At 38.6% G+C, this 24,582-nt stretch overlaps 4 protein-coding genes across 11 annotated transcripts; 2 read left to right on the top strand and 2 right to left on the bottom strand.

Annotated features, from left to right (window-relative positions):
• The first annotated feature begins 1,663 nt into the window (after positions 1 to 1,663).
• fermt3b (FERM domain containing kindlin 3b) lies at positions 1,664 to 11,088 on the top strand. Of its 2 annotated transcripts, XM_055034181.1 has the most exons (15): positions 1,664 to 1,830; positions 2,662 to 2,788; positions 3,599 to 3,832; positions 4,912 to 5,028; positions 5,184 to 5,352; positions 6,115 to 6,217; positions 6,315 to 6,422; positions 7,397 to 7,531; positions 7,726 to 7,772; positions 7,853 to 7,977; positions 8,190 to 8,296; positions 8,421 to 8,642; positions 9,308 to 9,432; positions 10,032 to 10,173; positions 10,406 to 11,088. In XM_055034181.1, exons 2-15 carry the CDS (start codon positions 2,665 to 2,667, stop codon positions 10,583 to 10,585), a joined length of 1,938 nt encoding a protein of 645 aa, XP_054890156.1. In that variant the 5' UTR covers positions 1,664 to 1,830; positions 2,662 to 2,664; the 3' UTR covers positions 10,586 to 11,088. The 2 variants fall into 2 exon arrangements, with proteins under 2 accessions (XP_054890156.1, XP_054890157.1); XM_055034182.1 differs by lacking the exons at positions 1,664 to 1,830; positions 2,662 to 2,788; positions 3,599 to 3,832 and having other exon boundaries at positions 4,921 to 5,012.
• Positions 11,089 to 11,212: 124 nt separating this feature from the next.
• Positions 11,213 to 15,090, bottom strand: trpt1 (tRNA phosphotransferase 1). Of its 4 annotated transcripts, none has more exons than XM_055034187.1 (8): positions 14,965 to 15,090; positions 14,395 to 14,440; positions 14,119 to 14,200; positions 13,387 to 13,556; positions 12,407 to 12,584; positions 12,273 to 12,329; positions 12,052 to 12,162; positions 11,213 to 11,972 (listed from the first exon to the last, which is right to left on the bottom strand). In XM_055034187.1, exons 1-8 carry the CDS (start codon positions 15,009 to 15,011, stop codon positions 11,950 to 11,952), a joined length of 714 nt encoding a protein of 237 aa, XP_054890162.1. In that variant the 5' UTR covers positions 15,012 to 15,090; the 3' UTR covers positions 11,213 to 11,949. The 4 variants fall into 4 exon arrangements, with proteins under 4 accessions (XP_054890162.1, XP_054890163.1, XP_054890164.1 ...); XM_055034188.1 differs by lacking the exon at positions 14,965 to 15,090 and adding an exon at positions 14,576 to 14,656 and having other exon boundaries at positions 14,395 to 14,475; XM_055034189.1 differs by lacking the exon at positions 14,965 to 15,090 and adding an exon at positions 14,576 to 14,633.
• zbtb3 (zinc finger and BTB domain containing 3) lies at positions 15,073 to 20,599 on the top strand. Of its 4 annotated transcripts, none has more exons than XM_055034186.1 (4): positions 15,222 to 15,599; positions 15,632 to 16,666; positions 16,751 to 17,027; positions 17,962 to 20,599. In XM_055034186.1, exons 2-4 carry the CDS (start codon positions 16,141 to 16,143, stop codon positions 19,001 to 19,003), a joined length of 1,845 nt encoding a protein of 614 aa, XP_054890161.1. In that variant the 5' UTR covers positions 15,222 to 15,599; positions 15,632 to 16,140; the 3' UTR covers positions 19,004 to 20,599. The 4 variants fall into 4 exon arrangements, 3 of the variants coding, with proteins under 3 accessions (XP_054890160.1, XP_054890161.1, XP_054890158.1); XR_008606251.1 differs by having other exon boundaries at positions 15,223 to 15,599; positions 15,632 to 17,027; positions 17,962 to 20,162; positions 20,241 to 20,599; XM_055034185.1 differs by lacking the exon at positions 15,222 to 15,599 and adding an exon at positions 15,073 to 15,158 and having other exon boundaries at positions 16,222 to 17,027.
• Positions 20,600 to 20,701: 102 nt separating this feature from the next.
• Positions 20,702 to 22,536, bottom strand: rnaseh2c (ribonuclease H2, subunit C). Its single transcript, XM_055034191.1, has 5 exons — positions 22,472 to 22,536; positions 21,611 to 21,765; positions 21,303 to 21,415; positions 21,061 to 21,180; positions 20,702 to 20,841 (listed from the first exon to the last, which is right to left on the bottom strand). Exons 2-5 carry the CDS (start codon positions 21,762 to 21,764, stop codon positions 20,824 to 20,826), a joined length of 405 nt encoding a protein of 134 aa, XP_054890166.1. The 5' UTR covers position 21,765; positions 22,472 to 22,536; the 3' UTR covers positions 20,702 to 20,823.
• Between the last annotated feature and the right edge of the window lie 2,046 nt (positions 22,537 to 24,582).

Genomic DNA, 24,582 nt, shown 5'->3' on the forward strand with positions numbered 1-24,582 from the left:
AAATGAGGAGAATATGCAGTCTATAAAAAATGGTTTGTTTCACAACAGAAGTTGGAATCTCTTTGTGCTGAGTGAGAGTTTCCCGGAGGATGCGTCTTCTGTTATTCTTTTGTCTATTTTTACTCAGTTCTTTGTCTCTGTTTTGTAATGTCTTGGACTTTTGATAATCTAGGTGAGATGATTATTGTAACATTCTTCTGCATTGATTTTCTCTGGATAAAACTCTGAATATCTGAAGTCTGACGTCGTATGATTGCTCTTTTCTCTCTGCACACTTACACAGACACAGGAATTCGGGACAAAGAATTAATTAAAGAGCTAAATCAAGTTATTCCTCTTTTTAATTCTTAACACTGTCCATTAATACGTTGTATGTCAGTTTGTTATCAAATGCAGCGGAGTCACAATGTGTGTGTTTACGCAGGTCACTGCACACCTGAAAAGATAGGATTTAATATACATTAATATTGCATCGCTATGACATAGCTTCAATATCTCACATAATATTACTACCATGCTCTATTTAGCGCATAATGAGCATGTCCATTAATCAACAGCCGTTACAGCACTGGGATTCTCTTTGATCTGCTTTAAAATAAATATTTACAACCTGGTACAAACAAATTATTCCATATTTTGTTTGTACCAGGTTGTAAATATTTGAAATACATCAAATATTTGTGAAACAGGTCTATAAAAACAAGCAATTTGTAGGACAGAAAAAAAAAACATGAATACATAACCAAGAACAAAATAATAAGAGATTGTGAGAACATCCCTAAAAAGAAATAAAAATGGTCACATCATTCCCAGGAATGCAACCAGGATGGATGAATGAAGAGAACCAGAATTTAATATGTCTTTACCGTCACTGGTGTAGAAAAATCCCCATTTAAACTAACCCATAATCTGCTAGGGAGGGGTTATTTTCCATCACTGCAGCCTACTATATACACTTGGGCCGAACACTGACAAGATTTCAATCGGATCCACAAAAGTTTCAGTCATAAGGCTGGGCGTCCACTCGGATTCTTGGGAGATCAGAAGTTATCACTTTTAATCCAGGTCCCAAAATTCAGTACGCAGTAATTCAAGGTAGGTGTCTATGTATATGACTGGAATTTTAAACTTTTCATATTGCTACTTCTACCTTCTTTTTGGGCATTTTGGAAATTTTCCAAATGTCCAAAATGCCCATATGTTTTTTACATATGTTTAAAAAATCTTTTACATATGTTTTAAAAAAATGCACATTTAAATGTATGTACATGATAAACTGCGACGATATTTCATTTGTTTTTGGTTGCACTTAATAAAGCATTGTTTTATGTGAAATGTTTTATTAATTTTATCAAACACCTAAATTAACATTGTTTTTGTTGTTGTTGTTTTTTTGGGTTTTTTTTTTTAGCCAAACCAAAGAAACTTGACTTTTGAAGTGAGTGAGTGATATCACACACTCTAAATTACTAACATCTGACATGATAACCCACACAAGCGATTTAAATGTGAACGACACAACAATGTTGCCTAATATGTATAATTTGACACAGGCCGTCAATCAGCAGTTAACTGGTGTTCACATTTCCGCCTGGCGGAAACTGACAAAGAAAAAAAGGAACAAGATTTTCTTTTCTCTTTTTTTTTACACGGGTGACACAAGCAGCAAAGACAGAGGCTTCACCACACACCACATAGTGCCCTACCCAAGAGAGGCAAGACTGCTGCAAATTCTCACAGTAGGCCAGGGAAACTTCTTCAGCTGTCTGACAGAGACAAGAGGAACCCAGCAGGTCCAGTTCTGAAGATCGTGGACGGAGGAGACTGAAGGTACTGTCTTCTACAAGATGTCTCTGTGTGTGTGTGAGGGGGAAATGCATGAGAACAGAGAAAATAGCACTGGGTTTTCAATATTTTGAGCTTTTTTTATGAAATATAAAAATATACGGGTAACTTAAGAAGTTCTTTTTGACTGTATAAATTGGACACAAATTATAATTCATTATTTAAATGTAAAAATGTCGAAGATGTCAAGGCCTTCGAGTAAAAGTGGACAGTTTGAAGCATGTTATCCGTACGCAGTGCCGCCATCATCTGCAGTTGTCTTGTAACAAAAAAAGGTTATGATTTTGAAAGATAAACCTATCTTAAACCCAGAAGTACCATCTAATTTTATATGGGCTTTTATTTACATGCAGGAGGTGAGTGTGTCACCATCGAATGAACAACCCAGCCCATGTTGGGTTTCTAAATTCCCCTCCTGCAAGCATTTGAAAAGCGGAAGTATGCATCCATGGTGATAGTTTAAGACTGAAACAGGAAATACTATTTAAACTTGATATGTCACTCACAGTGTATGTTTGTGTCTCCATGTTACTCAGTATCAGGTGGCATTGACCATGAAGAAGGGCTATCTTCCACTAAGCAACACTTGTAAAGTCCTTTTTATTGTTTCTATATAAACAAAAATTAAGTAGGGAACATTTTACTCTCAGAGAAGTGATCGTGTGTGTAATGAGGTCTCACATAAGATTTGTGTTCATCATGTTTTCATCCTGTTGGAGATGTCACACTTTGTGTTTCAGTCAATGTTCGTGTTTCTCCTGAGAACAGTCCTATCTTCAGCCTATCCTTCACACACTCTGCTCTTGTCTCCCTCAGAGTATGGCGGCGTGGGACCTGTCAGTTAAAGTGGAGGACCTGGGGCCTGATGCCCCTCCTGTCACTATCAGCGTTGCCTCTGACCTCCATGTTGGAGGGGTTATCCTTAAGCTGGTGGAAAAGACACGTGAGTCAAGATGTTTTCAACCATCTCTCTCAATCACGTGGGGCCCACAGTAGAAACTTAGTCATTTCATGGGCTTGCATATGTATTCTTTTTTTTTTTAACTCTACATTGTGCTAGATTTTAATAAATGTTATTTTGTGTGATTATTGAAAATAAAACTTTATTGTTTAGTGCAAAGGATAAATACCAAGTTGTTGTTTTGGTATTAATTCTGACATCTTTCTATTGGTCGATCAAAAAAAAACAAAAAACAATAAATAAAAAAATAAAATAAATCAGGGAGGTCAGAATGCTTTTTGAAAGCTCCCAGCAAGAATGAAATCATGTCATATGTTCATCGACAGATCCAGTTTTATAATTAAATTCCATACAATTTGTAGTACAGTACAGACACATTCAGCTGATGGTTTAATGTAAATTAGTGAAACGTTATCTCTCCAAGGACGCCTGTCTGATTGCATAGAGTAGTTGACTTTTGCAGCAATCCCTCCTCCCGGGCAAGCATGTGTTGCCACAGGGGGAGAGGAACCTCTGTTTCTTCAACACAAGGAAACATTCAGCAGAACGAGGCCCAGTCCATCTGCTGCAACAGCTGGCAGTCAAGAGAAAGGAAAGAAACAGATAAATACAATAACACAGAGGGCCAGGAATACTTTCTCTGGGAAATAAATACCAAGTATGAAGAGAGCACTAATATTTCTTGACATGAAGTCTGCCTGAGGGTATTCAGTGCCAAAGTATTGTGTGATTAAAGTAGCCAAGCATAAGTGTCTGTTAGTAATGCAGGTATTTCATTCTTGTCTGGTGCAGAGATGCAGCGTGACTGGTCAGATCATGCGCTGTGGTGGGAGCAGAAGCAGCGGTGGCTCCTGCGGACAGCCTGGACTCTGGAGAAATACGGGATTCACGCTGACGCCCGTCTGCTGTTCATGCCGCAACATAAGCCACTTAAACTGGGTCTGCCCAACGGTAAAACTGTGATGCTGAGGGCCTGCTTCTCCAACCCTGTCTTCCAGACCGTGATGGGAATCTGCAGGATGCTCAGTAGGTTTTTCCTTCTTCACTCTTTCTGCCTTTTTTGACTTTCTTGCAGTTTTTATCTCAAAGCATTGATGTTTATATTTATATAATTGAGTGTTTTCCCTCAGTCTCATCAAGCAGCTCTTTGATTTTGGTCATTACAAAAAAAAAAAAGTTTCTCAGTCTCTTTCATGCTTTCATGCTTGGTCTCATTTCCTCACCAGAAATCCCCAGAAAAGGTTGCAGACTGAAAATGGTTTAAAAAGCAACAAATTTAAGTGATATGACACAATTGGCTTGGAAACCAAAAAGCTTACAGGGTTCAGGCTTTGAATGACTTGACTAATACTGATGCCATAAATTAAGCTGGAAGTTGACAACCAGTTGGTGTATGAATGTATGAACATTGTGTGGCTGCAGGTATTTATTTTGAATCACAGGCATTCTTGGTCGCTGCCCTTCTTTCCTTGTTGAAATTTAACTGATTTCTCTATTGTTTCTGTGAAAGGGCAGCTATTATCTATGACTAACTTAATTACAGCGATGAGCTCTGAAAACAGAATCCCCTGATCAATGCTGTTGATGTCCCTATGGAGCAGCCTGTGTTTTTTCAATTACTGCACCTACTAAAATTGGCCACAATGGTGATATTTGTTTCATAATTAAAAATCTTATGAAGAACATACAGATATAGTTCTTTTAATCACTTAAGACCTGACATTCAGTCCCTGAATATCAGGTAAAAACTGACTTTTAGCACAGAAAATGAGACCTTCTGATTTGAGGTCATGGATGCAACATTGTAATCATACTGACAAAATGAGAATATTTTTGTCTTTAAGCTACTTTTTCATTAATTTGAGCTGTTGTCCATGTATAATTTGTGCCCAAGTTGTAACTTCCTGGCCAACATAATCAAATGTAAAGGATTCAGTTCTGTTTTTGTACTGTGTATTTTGCTATCCCAGCGATGACTATGAAACAGTAAATCTAAACCTAATGAAACGGAATACTGAAGGATTGCTCCAACGTTCCTAAACATAAAATACATTGAATATTTTGTAGGGCTAATAAACATCTGTGTATGTTCCTGATCTCCACAGATATCCGCCATCCTGAGGAGCTCTCCCTCCTCCGTCCTGTGGAGGAGAAGAAGAAGAAAAAAGACAAAGATTTGACAGAGGAGATCTACGACCTGACCGAGGTGCCCCTTTCCTCGGGTACACCCACCACATCTTTTTTTTTTTTTTTACACACTGAGGGCATATTGACAAGACACAATTTTTGTTGAAAATAAGTAAATGCAAGCCATTGCGCTTCCTGTTTTGAGCCAGAATATCTCACAGCAGTTTCTGCACTCCCACTTCCTGTTCAGTTTCCCGGCCCTGTCTGTATAATGGCATGCCAGCTCATTTCACCGACTCAGAGCAAATGGAGGGCGTCTACAAGATGCTGTCGGTCACTCAGCCTCCTCCTGCTCCAGAGGTCATCGCCAAGCAGTACCGCCCAGCAAGTGTGGTGGACAAATCTCACATCCACGGCAGGTATATCTGCTTCCAGCTCGTGTGGTAACATCGTCCTAGGAGCTCCACTTTGTAGACACAGCGACTGTTTATTTATTTATTATTTATTTTTTTGCAAAATGTCCACAATCTAAACTCAAGGAATTAAGATTGTGTGACCTAAGACAATTTTGTCTTAGGTCTTTTTGTGTGTCTTAGGTCACACAATCTTCCTGTGTGATCTAATATTACAAATGCAGTTTATTTGAGGGACATATTAGGACACTGTTAATATCTTGTCCCACTTAAAAGTTGCTCAAATTACACACTGGTCTGAAACAGCAAGAGGACATGATTACTCATCATTTTAAATGACATTTGTCACTTTGACTCACAGATTTGTTGTTTGTGAGAGTGAGAACCAAGTTTAGACTGTTACCGTTGTCTGAAGATAATTTCAAGATGCATATTTTAGCAATGATCTAATTTATTGAAATGTACCTGTGTATTTAGAGGATTTTGGGATTACTTGAAGAACTTTTAGGGGCAATAGTGATTATGAATATTTTTACTTCTTTGCCTCTTTATCCTTTGCCTTATTTCTGTATTAACTGATTGAATAGTTTACAAGGAAAACAATGACAATTTTATTTTAAAAAAATTATTCTGGGCCCTTTTTCTTGTTTTTTTACAACAAACGTTATTAAACTCTGAAATTAATTTAATGCAAATACAAACATTATTGTATACATTCACTCATAAAAACACAAACCCATACAGGCTCTGTGTTTTCCCCCCCCACAGGTGGTTGGATTCGTCACGTTGTCTCATGCAGCAAAACATCCAAGAAAATGACCGGCTGTGGCTTCGCTTCAAGTATTACTCTTTCTACGACATAGAACCCAAGGTTTGTGTGTGCTGTTTTAGTGCAATCATTGTGCGTGGGATTGGTAATGTGTCCAACATCTATTAACTCTTCCATCACCTCAATCTTTACCCGGCAGTACGATGTTGTGCGTCTCACCCAGCTGTATGAGCAGGCTCGCTGGGCCATCCTGCTGGAAGACATCGACTGCACCGAGGAGGAGATGATGCTTTTTGGAGCGCTGCAGGTAAGATAGAAAATGCTGCTCCTGCTGATGTATGTGGATATGTGTAACTCTCTGAGGGAAGTGGATAATTTTGTCTTGAAAGCTTTAAATGTCAAATTTAGCAGAAACTCTTGTGTTCAAGTGCAGATGTTGAAGAAAACTGCTGTGTGAACTCACAATAAACGCATTCTGTGTGCAGATTTAAATCTACATGTAATCTATAAGAAAATGTCAGATCTGATTCAAAGAAGACAAACATATATTTTAAATATTCTTGAGAGAGAAAATGATCAGTTGAATACACAGCTGTATCAAAGGTGAGGTCCAAATATTTAAGCCACACAAGTATTTCAAAAATAATGAAATAAACTCAGAATGCCTTAAAAGGCAGCAAAATGATAAATTCAACATGTACAAAACGCCAAACGTCTCATGCCGACTGTCAAGCACAGCGGTGGAGTTATGGTGATTTGGGCTCGTTTGACTTGTTTGAGTCTACCTTGAATGTTTCTGTGCACAAATGTGTCTAGAATCAAAACTGGATCATTCAATGGGGAAACAATCCAAACACAGTAACACATCTGCAGAAGAATAACAGAAAAAAGGAAAAGATTCTAGAGGTTGCAATGGCCTAGTCCAAGTTCAGGCCTGAAATGAATTGAAAGTTATGTGGGGGAACCTTAAGAGAGGATCTTTAAAAAGATGTGAGTGACCAAAGAGGACAATGATTCCTGGTTGTTCCAGTGAAATCTATAGAATTATGAAGTAGACTCAATTTTACATTTATTATAGGTTTTCGATTTCATAAAACTAACGCATCAGAAGCTACTGTTAATATTTGTGGGTGTTTTTGTGTAATTTTAAAAGCTTCCTTGCAGATACAGTTAACCTGCATTTATGTGACCTATATTTGCTCTAACTGTCAGCTAACAGCTTCTGTACGAGGGAGACACTTATGTCTCTTTCTGTCTTCTCTTACATGTAAAATCATTTAGTACCACATCAATAAGGTGGCCCTGTCAGAGCCACAGATGATGAGCTCCAATGCGGCCCTGGATGACCTGGAGACGGCCCTACAGTCCCTGGAGGTCAAGATGGAGGGAGAGAGCAGCTCTGCCACAGACCTGCTGGTAGCTTGGACTTTAATTCTTAATCACTGATAAAAAAATAAAAAATCAAGATCCACCTTTTAGCAACTGAAATGTTTTATGAAGTCCAGTTTTATTTTGATTGATTGTAATAATAATGACAATTATTAAAAAAACATATTAATGTTAATTTCACAAGAGGAACAGAGAATTAACTTTTCTGAACTTCTATTCAGGAAAACATGACAGCACCAGAACTCAACGACTACTTGAAGATATTCAGGTCAGATTTGAACTCTGATTCTCATAAGACTTCTAGAAAATATTTTTGATGAAACCAAGCAATGTGACTGTGTATTTCAGGCCCAAGAGGCTCACTCTGAAGGGATTTAAGCAGTACTGGTTCAAATTCCAGGATACGTCCATCTCTTACTTCAAGAGCAAAGAGGAGAGCATCGGAGAGCCTATTCAACAGATTAACCTTAAAGGTACAGAAAACAAATTTTAATTTGAAAAAAAAAGTTGTTTCATTTTATCGAATGATTAAACATAAACAATTTGATACATGAAAAGGGGTTCTTCTTTAAACCAATGTTTTTTTGAAAGATTGTCAGTGAAACTGGTGTTCATAATTCAGCTTTTCAACAGCTAACCCATAATTATCAGCTCTCAATGTCCTACTTTGCTTTCCTGCTCTCAGGCTGTGAGGTGGCTCCCGACGTCAATGTTGCAGCACAGAAGTTTCTTATCAGACTGCTGATTCCTGCACCTGAAGGCATGAACGAGGTCTATCTGCGCTGTGAAAATGTCAGTGCCATCGTTCTGTCGTGTGCAGCATTCTGTCTACTTATCTCTGCTTCACCCACTCGGTTACGCCCACAGGCACACCTGTCTAACCCCCCTCCTTCTGCCTGTGGTTCATGTTTTGCAGGAGCAGCAGTACGCTCAGTGGATGGCCGGATGTCGGCTGGCCTCCAAAGGCAAGAGCCTGGCAGACAGCAGCTTCCAGAGTGAGATCCAGAGCATCCGTTCGTTCCTGGCCATGCAAAAGACCAACTCCAGCTCCAGCAATAATTCAGCTAGCAGCGATGAAAGCATAAATACTCACAGTTTGGTGTCACCACGCTACCATAAGAAGTACAAGCCCAAACAGGTAGAGGAAGAAAGAGTATTTGCACCTATGCATAGCCAGAATATATAACAGTATTTATTAATTTGGTTTTAAATGGAATCTATTATGTAAAATTAAAATTTTGCATTTTTATATGCTTCCATTTGAGTGTCTAATGCTTCTAGAACCAGACTAAGCACTTAGCACAGCCATTTTTGGCAATAAGTTTATATTTTTTGGTGTCTGGAAAATGAGCTGTTTCAAAAACTTCCCAATTGTTGAGTCTCACCCTAGGGGCACTGTGCCATTACCAAGCAACCCCAGCAAAGTCCAGCTCGTCACCTTGCAACCCAAGTGGAGCTTCAGGGCCTTTGGTCAACTGGTTTTAAGCATTTAAAGTGAACAGAGGCTCTAAAACATCTCATTCTGAAAGGAGGTCAAAATAGGCAGAATTGAGTTAACAAAAATCTCATTATTTAAGAATAATTTTGTGCAAAAAATGTGATGAACATGTTCTGAGTAGCCCATAGAATTAACCTAACCTGCTAAAGGAAGCATGGGTCACCTTTTATCTGAATGTGTGTGTCAAAAAGCATAAATGTATTTTTCATTAAATAATTTATTTTAGTACTGTAGAGCTAAGCAACTTGTCTTTAATTTTCAAATGTAATTATATTTAAGAGCGTTGCCTGTGCCTGCTTCTCCAGCTGACCCCTCGTATCCTGGACGCCTACCAGAACATAGCTCAGCTCTCTCTGACAGATGCACTAATGCGCTTCCTGCAGATCTGGCAGGCTCTGCCGGATTTTGGACTCTCATATGTGGTTGTCAGGTAAAGTTTAAATCAATTTGATGCAGCAGAACACAGCAGAGAGGATCTGAGGTGGCAGTAGCACTGTGATAGCAAACAGCAAGGAAGTTGAAATAACTCAAACTGAATCTCTGGTTTTTGTTTCTGTTCATGTCTAGGCTAATGTTAGTTCTGCAGTACGACTGGCTGCAACAGGAATTTAGAAAAGTAGTTGTGCAATGAGCCATGGTTAAAACTATGTGGGGTTGTGTGTAAAAGGTTTCTGATTTTTGTCAAGCCATGGTAGTTTTATGAGATCATTATGGCACTATATGCAACAAAATTTAAATGATTTGGCAGTTTTTCCACTGGTGTTGCTGACTGCTATTTTTATATTGATAATAAATAGCCACCATAATTGAAGTTCCCTTAAGATTTATATGCACCAAGTAAGGAAGAAATTATAATTTATATTCAAGCAAAGCTCTTAAATGTTGAAACTGACCACCTCCTCCATCTCCTTACACATAACTGAGCTAAAATAGTGACGAATGACAATACGCATGACAAAACCACGACCAAAATAGCAATCTCTGAACTTTGTGAGAGGTTGATTAATATAAATGTTTTCTGGCCAACAGGTTTAAGGGTAGCAGAAAGGATGAGGTGCTGGGCATCGCCCCGAATCGCCTGATCCGTATCGACCTGGGAGTGGGTGACGTGGTGAAAACTTGGCGCTACAACAACATGAAGCAGTGGAACGTAAACTGGGACATAAAACAGGTCATTACACATGCTGCTATAGCAGCTCAAAAAAATTACATTTTCCAGTTGTAAGCAGGTGTTTCATGTTTTAGATGCCCAAGATTGAATAAGGTCATTCTGAAATGTTTTTAAATTATGAAGAGTTATTGATAAAAAAAATATTTTAATTGCTTTCTTTTTTTTTTCTTGTTTTCCCCAAATCTGATCACTTTCTCAAACTAATGCCTCCTGCTGTCACCGTTTTGTCCAGATGGCCATCGAGTTTGAAGGGAACGTGAACATCGCCTTCGGTTGCGTGACGGCTGACTGTAAAATTGTTCACGAGTTCATTGGAGGCTACATTTTCATGTCGACGCGCAGCCGTGAGAAGAGCGACACGCTCAATGAGGAGCTCTTCCATAAGCTGACTGGAGGCCATGAAGCGCTATAATACCTAAATACATAAAGACTGATTCAGAAGCTCTCTCTCTGTGAAGGGAGAGGGAAAAACACAAAGTTATGGCTCATACCTTCCGAACAGACAGATTTTAATTTACTATCTGCTCCAAATGCACATGATGTTTAACAAAGAGAGTTTAGGACTCCAAACATGAATTCTTTTATGATGGACCGCTGCTGGTGCAAATAACAGAGGGCCCAACTTACCGAAATACAAAGCTGACTCAGACAGCCACTTCTCTTTTTTTTTTGCCTGACTAACAGTAACTGTAATCAGCATTTTTCTGGAAGGACTTGTGTTAATAACAATACTACAACACAGCTTTAACAACCAAATTTAATCAATAAAAAATAGACCGTCTGAAGAGACTCATTTGTCGGAATGTTACAAAATACTTTTATTAGTGTGATGTAATATTCTGATCATAAATGTCATGTTTTATTAATTGTAAGCAGAATATCGTAATTAAGAGAAATAAAAGTTTGAAAACATCAGTCTGTAAATTATTGAACATGCCTGTATTATCCCATAAGAGAATTTAAACATGTATGAGTTAACTTTTTAAATTGAAAATATAAAAAGAGTGTTTCAAGTTTTGTCTTCTGTCAAAGTGGTCACAACAACTGAACGCTCCTAACCAATTATCTCAATCATGCAGAGAGTGTGTGTTCCCATAATCTTGTGAGGAACAGTTGAGGCTGTCCGTTAAACCACACTGTGCATCCTGTTTCCTCCGACTCAGGCTAAACAGAATATCTTCATATAGTCCTTTATTTAAAGTTGCTTCTACAATTGAGCTCTGCTTTCATCCATCCCATCATTAGCAACAAACATTTTGATCCCTGTTTAGAAAACAAACATTACTGCAGTTGCTGGTAGTATTTTTGATGAAAAGCTTTGGTTTCATGAGCCCATTGTTTCATGTGTTTGCTGTGTCATCAAAGGCTCTCTTATTACTACAACTTTGGTTAAATCTGAAGGCAGGGTTAAGGGGTATGAGAGCACAGGGGGATAATTACAAATACATGCCAAATTATTTGATTATTTGTAATTAGAAAACCATGTACCTTTTTCACTCCACCTCATACTCAGACTTATTCATAGCTTTACTTTGTCACATTAAATTCTAATGAAATATGTGAAAATGTGTGGCTATCATGTGACACAAGTACTAAAGTAAGACGCAGTATAGACAAAAAAAGTGCCAAATCAGCTTATATTTATCTGCTTAAGTATTTATTATGAAGATAAAATTGGGCTGCAAGTGTATGTAAAACTTGTGTGGTCTTGGAAACTATGAAAACATACTGCAAAGTTGGATTCAAGCTTGGTGAGAACATCAAGCGCAACAGCTTTCACTGCAGGGGAAGGGTGCATCCTGAAACACAGCACAAGAAATTACACAACTGGAATGTCGTTTGGCTTCTTAAGAAGAAATGTGTTCTCATTTTCCTCACTTGTAGGCTTGAGTTTTAGGGCTCGGGTGAAGTATTTAGGAAGGAGTATACCCTCAGCATCACCTGAAGTCAGCAACACACCATTCTCTGACCAGAAGAACTCAATACCATCTGCACAAGCCGGACAGAAACACACAAAGCACTTGTAAAAGAATTGATTTCTTTACTCACACTGGGTAGATCGAGAGGATTAAACTGCAGCCATTACCAGCTAATCTTACCAGCCAGAGCTCGGGGGACATCAATAAACACAGCTAGGTCACAGTTCTTCCTCATGCCTGGTGGGAAAAGAAATAACGCTGCTATCTGATGTTCAACTCATATAAGCTTCAATTTTTCTGTATTCAGAGAATACCGCTGATGATGCCATCTTCCCCTGGTAGTCCAGTTGACAGATGAATGTGAGTCCTATTCATGCGGCTCAGACCCTGCTGTTGAATGGATGGCCAGCTGCGGAGGTAAGAGCCATGAACGGCCTCGGCGGGGCAATCGAGAGAACCAGCTAGAACTGGTTTTAGCTCCAGATCCATAACCTGAGCAGAGATGAGATTCCGGATGAGATTTAAAGTTCATAACAATTTGTTCAATTAGGTAAAAAAATGTTCACAATTTTCCACATATCTGACTAACACCAAGAAGAACATAAGTAAAACTCAGGCAAGCAAAGAGAACTTCTTTACTACTGGGATGACTGTGGCTCAGTGTGGGAAAATTAGTCATTTTGTAGTTCAAAAGTTGTGTGTTTGATTCCAGCTTCCATCATGTTGATGTGTCTCTGGGCAAAGAATTAAACCCCCAGTTGCCTGAATGCGAATGTGGTAAACACTGCTAATGAAAAGCACTTTGAGCAGTCCTAGCATAGAAAAATGAAATATGAACTCTTTCCATTAACCATCACCATTAACTGACTGCAAAAGAAAATACTAAAGCCACTGTACTGTCATTATCACACTACATGTGGTCAGCTTGAGGTTTTCGTGTGTAGAGGAACATCTATTTTCTCCCACTCACCACATGCTTGTTCAGGATGTGAGATTGCTGCAAAGTCAAACACTTGATGCAAATGACTGTGCTTCCTTAGATACCTTTTTATCTGTTCATAATAAATAGTTATTATCAATATCTGAAGTGTACAATAACTTTTATTGAATTATACTGTATTAACTGGATCAGAATATGTACACTATGCCAGAATTAGGTTGGTTTGAATCTGAACTAAATGGTACATAATTGCAAATGCATTTAATTTTCATAATAAAAATTACATTTGTTGTAAATTGGAATTACATTAAAAAACTTAAATGAATGTGATTTAAATCAGAACGCTCTGCTTGCCTGTAGTGAATGCCCCTGATTGGCTCGAATCTGCAGCCGGCCATCCTCTGGGTGGGAGCGGAGCTTGAAGCGCTGCTTGTCATTTGTGGACGCGACTCTCTCTATGTCTTCTAATGTGTACGAGTGGAACTGTGGGTGAGCCAGGATGTCCTCCACAAACAGGAAGCCATCTGTGGAGTTACAAGTTAAGCCATGGTCACATTTTACAGTTTCGTTTGAATAAATCTACATGATATTTTTAAGTTGTTTCCACGATGCAAAATCTTTATATATATATATATATATATATATATATATATATATATATATATATATATATATATATATATATATATATATATATATATGCAAATTATTGGCTAGACATCTTTTGAGTGAAACATTATTGTTGTCACTGTCAATTTAAGGAGTGAAACAAGAAGTAAATCAAATTCAGTTCAGTTTATTTGCATAGAACTAATTCACAACACATCATCTCAATGCACTTCCCCCAAAAAAGGTAAGATTCAGTTCAATCACTCTTATTTTCCAATTGATCCTACGATAAAACAATGCCGTCAAGTCCAGTTCACTACGAAAATTGTTTTAAGAAGTTCACTATTAAAAGAAACTACAACTGCAAAAAACTCTTTCAGGCCCATAGAAAATACTTCTAGTTCAGTTCTTGTGTGTTTAGCTAAACAAAACAAAAGTCATTAATTTGTGTCTGAAACTGTGAAAGTGTCATCTCACCTGTAGCCATTTGAAATCCCATCTGTGTAGCTCCATGACGAAGCACATAAGACATGGATTTAGACAGACGAACATCTTTGTCCTGGTGGTAAAGAAGGTCTCGTTTGATACACACTCAACTCTCTTCCAGCCTAATAATAGTTGTTTTATATTTAGATCCAAGCCTGCACTGTGTCAAATCTGCCATGCTGCCTGACAGCCAAAGTACACATTTTTAAAATCAAAAATTAGGGAGGTAACATGTTGGCAAACTGGTCCAGGTAACAGGGATCTCACCTCCTCACTACGCCTGCCTCTGCCTCCTCTTCTTCCTCCTCTTCCTCTGTTCATTAAAATACAGACAGAGCAGACCTTGGGCTGGAAATTTGGGAAGGAGTTATTAATTGAATCAATCTACATGTTACCGTGACAACTTTACGCTTTATTTAGTAGCGTCAGCCCTGCTCTATAATTATACCTAAGAAGCAGTCGCCCATATTATTTTTGGTCAGGAGATTCAGCAATCGTCCTGCTTGTTTCCACTTCCTGTCTGTTTCACGCCTCCGCCTGTAGGTGGCAGCATAGCCTTACGCGATGAAGAGGCACCACAGAGGAAAAGCCGCAGCCAGTGTTGAGAAACATAACAGTTCAGACAGGTAAACGAATATAGTATTTACATTCAATATAAGACGACGAAGAAGCGTTTAAACGTGTTGTTTCTGGTTCAACCTCCACTCAGCCTCAAAACTTCCATCGCTAAAATTTTAACTCAGGTGATGAGCTAATTTTGCTAACTAGTGTTAGCATAGTTGTGCTAATGCTCATTTTTGTGCTTGAATAAAATTCGGAGATATTCGTGGTTTTTACCTGATGTGTACAGCGTTGTGAGGGACGTATCGGTTCTTCTTCTGCATTGTATACCTTCTTAATATCTGCTACATGTTAAGGCTCACTTCTTTTCTTTGGACGCAGCAATTCAGCCTGGTTGCCATGGAGAGCAGGATACGGTAAAGCAGAGCGGCGCTTGGAGGATTCAGCAGCCAGAAAGGAGTTTGAAGACGGTAACATTCTGTTTATATATATATAAACAGATAGTTTGTATCTGTTTATATATAGTGTAAATTTAGACATTTATAATCAGTACAAAAACAGAAATAAAACATATACGACATACTTGTTCACCCTTATACAGCTAAATACAATTCAAGTATATTAAACGGACGTAGAAATATGAATTGAAGTTAAAACCACTGATTATCTCTCCATCAAAGTGTCTGTTTGGGTTTAACAGGATGCATATGCATTGTGAGCATTTTGTCCTGAAGTTTTCCTTGGAAACATAAATAATGGGCAAACTTATGGATTTGAGTGAGTTTCACAAGGACCAAATCATGATTGCTAGATGACTGTGTCAGAACAGAACCAAAATTGCACCTTTTTTAGGGTGTTGCTTGTCTGTTCACTATATATGAAAGAAGAAAAAGTGGTGAGCCAGTGACAAGGTCATGGACAGCAAAGGTCATGGACAGCAAAGGCTTCATCGATGAAAGTGAACCATGACCTGATCTAATCAATTTTCTGGGAAAAGCATGACATCTGGAGGCAATAAGCTTGCTAAAGTGGTGGAATGTCTTAGGGAACTTTTTGCTCTAACACGTTTGATTCTGCTTTTTGTTTGAATGTTATTTGTACATGACTTGTATGGTTGCAGACCATTTAAACCTTTTTAATTCACCAGTATCAAAGCAAAACCATTTCAAGCAGAATGAAAGGAGTTAAACAAGTTTCAGATGTTGGTTTAGCCTCCAGATTTCCCAGATCTCAACACAAACAGCACAACACACAAACAAGTGTGATTCATGGAGGCCCCAACCTGCAACTTAAAGAACCTGACATGTTTCTACCTGAAAGACAATGCTGAATTGGATTAGGCGTATGCTGAGTTGGTGTATTTGACGTAATCGACAAAGGATGTTAATTGTAGAGCTGCCAGGGAGGAGAAAAACTGAAATTAAGTATTTTCTTGTTAATCCATATTGAAATATGTCTTTTATTCAGAATTTTTGGGTGTTTTTTCTTTGTTTTACCTTTCTACAGTTGATTCATATTCCCTTCTTGTCTCAGATCATGGAGTTTCCTCAGCATTCCCAGCAGCTGCTATCAGCTCTGCGTTCCCAGCGGCAGCGGGGATTCCTTTGCGATTGCACCGTGCAAGTGGGCTCATCCCGTTTCCTGGCTCACCGGGCAGTTTTGGCCTCATGCTCGCCTTTCTTTCACATGTTTTACTCAGACTCTCCAGCGGGTAGCAGCACCAGCAGCTGTGTCACACTTGACAATGACATCGTCACATCTGCTGCATTTGGCTTGCTGTTGGATTTTGTCTATGAAGGTGTGCTGCTACTGGACGAGTCTCCTCCGGTGGAGGACATCTTGGCTGCCGCAAGCTTTCTGCACATGAACGAGGTGGTGAGAGTGTGTAAGAGGCGGCTGCAGAGGCGAGGGCCTCTGGCTGAGGCTGACAGCACACGCTCTGAAGACAGCGGCGGGTTGAGGAAGGCACCAGAGGCAGGTAGTGACCACCCAGCTGAGCCCACGGTGGCCACGGTTGCAGACCACTCAAATCCAGTGACCACAGCAGTGCCTTTCTCCTCAGTATCTGAAGTGGTAGATGGAACTCAGTTGGAGTGTGTGAAGTCTGAGCAGAGGACAGGTGGAAGTTCATCAAATATACAAACTCCTCTGAGCCCTGACCTTGCTGATACCACCCAACCAGGCATGGACGGCCCTCCTTTGCGCCCAGCAGGGGAGCTGGTGCCGAGCCAGACCAACATATCTGCCTTTGTTCCTATAAGTCTCACCAAGATGAGCCCAGGGGGCCAAGGCGAAGGATCTGCTCTCTGCAGTCCATGCAGCACCACAGAGGCATACAGGTAATGATCTCCTGTTTCTTGGCAGTTTTAATCAATCTAAATTCAAATATGTGTGTCCTCCATCTTTACCTCCACTTATTATACTTTACAAAGGTTTCTAACTTTGTGGTTTCTGGGTAGATTATCCAAAAAATTAAAATCTGAAACATCTCTGTACAGTAAACATGGCTGGTCTGAGAAACCCCACTAATAATCTTACATAATTTAGTGCAAGGAATTATGGCACAGATTAGCATTGTCTAACCCAGTGTTGTGTCATATGTTGTTTAGATTCAAACACTCTTAAAAGGAGTGTTTTAAAAAAGGCCTCTACAACAACAAAACATTTTAACCTGACTTTAGCATCCTATATTAGCATACAGCATTTATTAGTACTTAACACTATTATTGCATTTAGCATTGGTAGCTGTAAAGATGAGTCTGTGTGTATACCTTGTAAGAGGACAGAAACTCTCACTTAACCTATTAGATTTCAGTAACACTGTTGAAATTAAGATGTCATGAAGCAGAAAACGACAAACTTTGAGTCTTCTTCCTGCAGGAAAAACTTCCACACAAAAGAGTGTTGTGATAATGATCCTTTCACTGATAGGGTCAAAATCAGATATTTGAGTTGCTGGCTGAGTTTTATTATGAGTCAGAGCAGGTCAGGCTGATAATCAGCTAAATCCTCTGTTCATCTCTAAAGATTGTTACTGTTTATTTATTGTTTATTGCTAAAATGAAGGAACAAACAAGCAGTTAATGAGTGAATTTTCCTGTGAACCTCATTCCCAAAATATGTATTTTTGTGTTACTAAATAAAGCATCTGCATAAAACTTAACATTGATTTCTTTTAATGTAGATTACTGAAGGCTTTATTAGGTTATCCAAGGTATTCTGGTCTCTGTTCTTTGTATCTGATTTTGTATCTGCTTATCTGTTTTTAACCAGCTATAGTGCGTTCCAGCAGCCTTCCTCCTCTTCCTCCTCTGTGCTTCCCCAGAGTCAGTCTGCTGCTCGGTCTGTGGTCTCTCTCAACGCTTCAGAATCCCACCTTTCCACCGGAGGACATGCAGAACAGCTCCCTTCTGCTGACCACCCTGCTGAGAATCTCTCTGAGACTGACCATAAAAACATCCTTCCCAGAGAACAGAGGATGGTCAGGTCAATCCAAGCACCCACCCTGACCAAAACCTTCCAGATCAACTCCAGACAGTCGGCTCTTCAACAAGCACCATTACAAATCAGAATCCAGAGCGCAGTAACGCTAAATCAGAGCTCGAACCTTGAACACGCGCCTCAAATGCCAACGCTTCAACGTCCCGAGGATGAAAGCGAAACACCACTTGTGGCTGGAAAACGATCATGTCCTCCAGGTGGAGCAAGGACAGGCAACGATGAAGAGATTTTGGAAATCAAAGAAGAGGCGATTATTATTTCTGACGAAGAGCTAGAGGAGGAGAAAGAAGATGTTGGGGAGAAAGAATCAGTGATGGACGTGGAAGAGGAATATGAAGAGGATATCCAGGAAGAAGAGCTGAATAGTCCTCAGTTTGTTTCCACACATTCACAGGGACTTCTACAAATAAACCCTCATTCAAATGACTACTCCTTCCCCCTCTCTCCCTCTTCCTCATCTTCTGGCGCTGGACCTCCCTCTTCCTCCCTCGTTCCTCCGTCGTCCTCTCAGCAACATCCGGATCCTCCCGGCTACTTCCAAGAACTCCAGGACTCCATGGGCAACTTCGTTGAAGACGTGCCAACATGTGGGGTCTGTGGGAAGACATTTTCATGCACATATACTCTAAGACGCCACGCCATCGTGCACACACGTGAACGGCCTTACGAGTGCCGCTACTGCTACAGGAGCTACACGCAATCTGGGGATTTGTATCGACATATCCGCAAAGCTCACGACCAGACGCTGCCCGCTAAGCGCAGCAAGGCAGACACAGAGGGACCCCTGCTGCCGCAGCCCCCTCCTCACTGCTAACACACCAGCCACTTATTCCCAAATATGTGAACTTTAACCTGATCTGTTAACATGAAATCAAAACTTACATTTAGTGAAGGAACAACTAACAATTTTTATGATCATTTTATCTGATTTTGTTTGTCTTTTGTGAAGTTTTTAAAACATTCAGCAATGTTATTTTGAGGACGAAGAGTTTTCACTGAACAAAGTTAATTAAGTTTGTGCCTGTTTAATTATCTGTTGAGAAAACTTCAGAAAAAATTGGATTAGAATCACATTGAGACCTGACAGTAAATGCAATATGATGTTCATTACGAAAATAGTCGTAACTCTTGACCTGTTTCACATTTAGTAATGTTAAAACTGCAATTTTTGTAAGGCACAAAGTACAAAAATGAACATTATATATCATTCACTGCACAACTCCACGTTTGATACATGTCGTTTAAAAATTGAGTCATAAATAACTTAGGAATAATATATAGATTAGATTTAATTGATTTTAGAAGCAGAGAGAGTAGATATTTTTTTAAGACAGGATCTTTAGGCTATTCTAGCTTATCCCAGGTTTTTTTGTAGTTTTTTTTGTTATTATTACATTCACTGGTATTATTCATGTTTATTCTTGCCCTTTTCAGATTGTTTGTTCAGGTTATAAATACCAAATTAACCTAATGGTTCAGTTTCACACTGAGGTTAATATCTGTACTGTTAAAAAAGCTTTTTCAAAAGAAATTATCGATAAAGACCAAAAATCCTCTCCTAACAGCAGCAGCGGTTGAATCTCCTCGTAAGCACAAAAGCAAAACATGCTTGAGTGTTGACTTGACTTACAATAACATATCGCTGTAAGAAAATCATGAAAAATGTTACATCTGTGCTACTTTTTATATTTTGTCATTGTTTGTCATTGAATTCAGTTTGATAGTCTCGTCAGGTTGTAACAATTGATTATTCATGAGCTTTAACAAAATGTTATAAAGAATTGTACACCAAGTTGTTTACTATGGAAGTTAAAAAAAAAAGAATTGATATTATATAAGTTGTAATATGTATTGGTGTCCTGTTACTGTGAGCCAGCAGATTTAGATGGAGATCATTTTAATGTTGTGTTTTGCTATCAACAGGATGAACTAAAAGTTGGTCACATTTCTGATGCATCTCTTTCCTGTAGAAGGTAAATTTCCAACGGTATTTATTCACTCCATTTTGCCTCACATTTCATTCTTTGAGTAAATTAAACAAACCGTTCCAGGTTTCAGCTGATTCATACTGTAACAGTCAGGGCAATCCTTTAACATTTCGATTGACTGAACTTTGAATGGACCAACATTGACTCACCATTCTTCACTACACCCACTTCATGCCTTTAACCGGAGGCAGGAAACCAGATGAAGGGTGGAGTAAAAAAGGAGGTAATCCACTAAATGTTTGCCTTATCTTAATGTCTTTGTATGTGCCTGATTCAGTCTGTGGAAGTTCTTGTTCTACACTATTTTAAATGTTTTAAGACACTTTCTACCAAAAAAAAATGTTGAAATTACCTTAGAAAAAAAATGTTTTAAACTGATACCATACTTTTAATGGACAACAGCAGTGATCATTTAGAGGGTTTTGTGAGTGATAATGTCCAATATCTAATTGTCACCTTGTGAATAAATGGTGTTCTGTGGCACAAATGTTTGACTGTTTTACTAATTCACAAAATTCTCTTCAGCAGGTGTTTTAGTTTTATTCTTATGTACAAAAAACATTTTTATTGCTCTGAGACAGGAACACTACTTAGATTAAGCAGCAGTAGATGTGCTTTGCTTGTGTCACGTAATCAGCCTTCAGTCTTAAACCGTCCCATGGATCTGAAAACACAGAAGATGAGCATTTTTTAAAGTCTGGGAGTTCAGTGATTCATATGAAGGTTTATGGAATAACATAAAACATTATTTCAGTGTTTTTTTTTTTAAAAAGAATTAGATACAGTTTTAAATTTGGTGTGAATTTTCTCCTATTCACACAGGCTCAAATGTATACATACAACCTCACAAATATTTTAATTATAAAGTCCATCAGTGACTCACTGCCTCAGCCAGCTCAGGCCAGTCCATCGCCATCACCACGGTGTCGTCTGAAGTGGGAGGTGTATCCAGGTTCCAGTAGGTGAGCTTGTCAAACACTGAGGTCACCTTCACTGTCCTGTCCTGTGGACAGAGAGTCATTGGCTTGTATCTGATGTTCTGCCTCTGATGGACGGTGGATTTTCATGTTTTCATGAGCCAGAAAGTTGGAGAGGTTTCCACTGCTGTGGAGAGCATGAGTTTACCTCCTGGTCAGAGCCGTGTCTGTCGACCTCCTTCAGGATCAGACCTGTGTAGCCCTGAGGACAGCTGATCTCCTGTCCCTTTAACCCACGTCCTCTGAATGACACTGTCTTGTCTGCAAATGGACAAATATGTTAGTTACAAACAGCATAAAGTAGCACATCATTATGAAGTGGAAGGAAGATTACCCATCTTTATTGCTAAGCTAAACTACATGATACACACTTTCTGAAGGAGAAATATCACAGCAGTATAATCTGCTTGTAGACAGGCATTACTGGTAGCAAATACAGGTCTATAATCAGTGTACCTTTTTTGTTTTCTTTTGTTGTTGCGGTGAAATACTGTGAGACCCGGGCGAGTCCATTGTGCTCAATCTCACAGGGCATGAAGTGGACAGGGGCTTTCTCTGCCCGCTTTAGTGAGGACAGATGGAGACGAGTAACACTGGCATTACTGGACATCCTGCAACCAGAAGACAAGAGAGGACAAACTAACCCATGACATCAAGACAATCCTCATTTCTTTTTCACCATGAAGTAATTTCAGGCCTGATTATTGATCAATTTCTAAGCGACAGCATGAAGCTGTGTGGAAAATAAATGCAAAAATCAGACAGTTTCAGATTCGGCCGGCAAAACCAAACCAAAAATAAAACCTATCAGTCAGTTTCTGCAAGTCCAGCAGTTTTAAATGTTATTTTCCATTTTATCAGATGCCTTTTTAAATTTGTAACTTCGATGAGTTAGAACATTCAACTGTGAGATTTATTCCATATTTTAAGACATATTATTTAATTTATGTCACTTTCGCGTTGCCATATTTTGTACATGTGGAGTTTCAGTATCATCAAAGGTTAAAACCACACCTGAAAACCTCAAACCAACAGCATGGTGATGATTTCGGCTTGACTGGAAATGTATCTTTACTGATTCCAGAAATAGTAAAGAGCGAATCATTTTAATTATCTACTTATAAGACCCCTGAAATAAAGCGAGGCGGTCTTTCTTCTGTTTTCCTGTGACTCAAACTGCTGCTGAGCTGGATTTGATGCTCCGCCTTGGCGAAATACAAAGGCTTTTTTAAAATAAAGTCGAAACAATATTTGTTTCACTCAAATATTGCTAAACTGCAATGGAAAAGATTGGTATATAATAAAAACAATTAGCACCTTCCTTCTGTTTCCCAAATGCAGCATGAGATGTAAACATGGACCGTTTCCGCCAGCTTCTTCTTCTCTTCATTAAAAACAGTTTTTGGCGCGGTGTTTCGATTCAGGCAGGGGATAGTGCCCCCTGCTGGACCGATGAGGCAATGTTCTCATCTTCTATGAGACCCAATTAAATCTGCTTAGCTTTTTCCTAATCGTTCCCGTTTAGATTTTAGGTTGAGAGAAGCATCATAGCTGCTGTGAATATTACGTGGGGTAAATTTATCACCAAAAGGATAAACTTTTCCTAGACTACTGCACAAACATTCCTCATTTTCTTGACATCCACTTCCAAATCTCCAGACTTGTTTATTTGCAACCTTTTACAACAATTACATGTTTTGGAAGGACTTTTAAAGTTCCTTTGCAGCTTCTTACCCACTTGTTTGTCTGTTTTCAGAAAAATATTTATAAAGAAGTAGACCAAGTGTTTGTTTATGCAAAAACAACATATCAAATACCTGCTTTAAACTAAATCTTTAGTCAAGGCAAGTTTAGTTGTTGAGCATCATTTGCACAAAGTGCTTTCAGAGGAAAATAAAGAAAAAAAAATGAAGATAAGCAAATGCAAAGCAATATACATAATTTAACATATAAAAAACACATAATGCAAATTTAAAAACAAGTAGCTAAGATGTGATTAAAAATGTGACAAAAAACAATGTCTTATGTTATGGCTTTTTTGTATGGATCTTCTTAGTGGCTGTTGTTAATTAAAGAAATATTATTTGAAAATAGTTGCATGTCATCGCCATTAATGGTGATGATATGCAAAGTTTACAATTCATCAAAGTTTGTGATGAATTGCAATTAAGATGCATATTATTAAAAAACTTTAGGTTCTCTTTTACCATGGCCAAGTCATAAAGACAGTTTATTCTCATGTAAATCCCCATAGAAGAACAAAATTACAGCTGAATGCTTAATGTTCAATTTTAAGGATTAGTTGTCAGGGTCAGGTTCAAGGAGTGGTTAGATAATTGAAAAAGAAGCCAAAGTTAGTGCGGCAGACTCAGAACATTTATATAAATATTGAAACAACATAATTTGCAAGATGGTCTAAAATCCTCTTCTAAAAAGAAAAAAAAAACTAACATTCCCCCTAAAGTTAAGGACAAAGCTTCTTTTCTTTGTGTTACTTGCCAGAGGGAGTGTAACAAACTACTATCTGTACAGAGTTCCAACATTTCCTTGGGTCTCTATGTCATATTATCACTAAAAACTCTTTCATGAAACTCCCCCACCAAATTGATCAACCGGAGCATAAGACAAGGCTCCTCACAGGATCTGGATTATGCCATACTGCCATCATGCATGACTGCAACTTCTAACGATTCCAGTCCAGGTGGCCAATCTATGTCTAAAATGAAGGCTCTGCCATTAAACTGGACTTATATTATTTGTGCTAAAAAGAACTGAACAAAACCAAAATACACTAAGTATATTAAATCAGATGTATCCAGATGGTTTCTGTGACTTTTTTTTTTAAGTATTTCAGTTTCTACAAACCTGAGTCAAATAATCAGGTTGTTAGCAAGACTGGAGAACTTGACTGAGGAACTAATTCAGCCGTTTGATTCATGTGTGTTGGACCAGGCACACATATAAAAGTCACAAGACAGCAACTCGAGAACTGAAGTTGAAGACTCTTCTATTAAACCAAACTATATGGTGTTCAACTATAAATTACTGAATTGGTCTGCAAACTAAACTGAGGTCATCTACGCTCTGCTATATTAAGCTGAACTGAACCAAACCAAACTGAACTGGACTTACTGACATTAACTTGAATTAAACTGAACTGAACTGTACACCTCTGAACTGAAATGAATGATGCTAACTTGAAACTAAATTGTGAACTGTTGAACATAACTAAGTTCAAATTTACTAAACTGAACTGAACTTTGCTGAACTTTGAACTAATTTATAATAAATATAAGCATGCAGTCAAGTACTGAAGTAACCATTATTTACTGAACTGATTCAAACCAAACTGAACTGTATCGCTGAACTCAAAAGAGAAACTAATATAACATGGATAAAAGGAATCAGCTTAAAAACAGAGCAAATCA

This window comes from Poeciliopsis prolifica, unplaced genomic scaffold (assembly GCF_027474105.1).
Source record: "Poeciliopsis prolifica strain line A6 unplaced genomic scaffold, Auburn_PproV2 SCAFFOLD009, whole genome shotgun sequence".
Taxonomy (NCBI): Eukaryota; Metazoa; Chordata; class Actinopteri; order Cyprinodontiformes; family Poeciliidae; genus Poeciliopsis; species Poeciliopsis prolifica.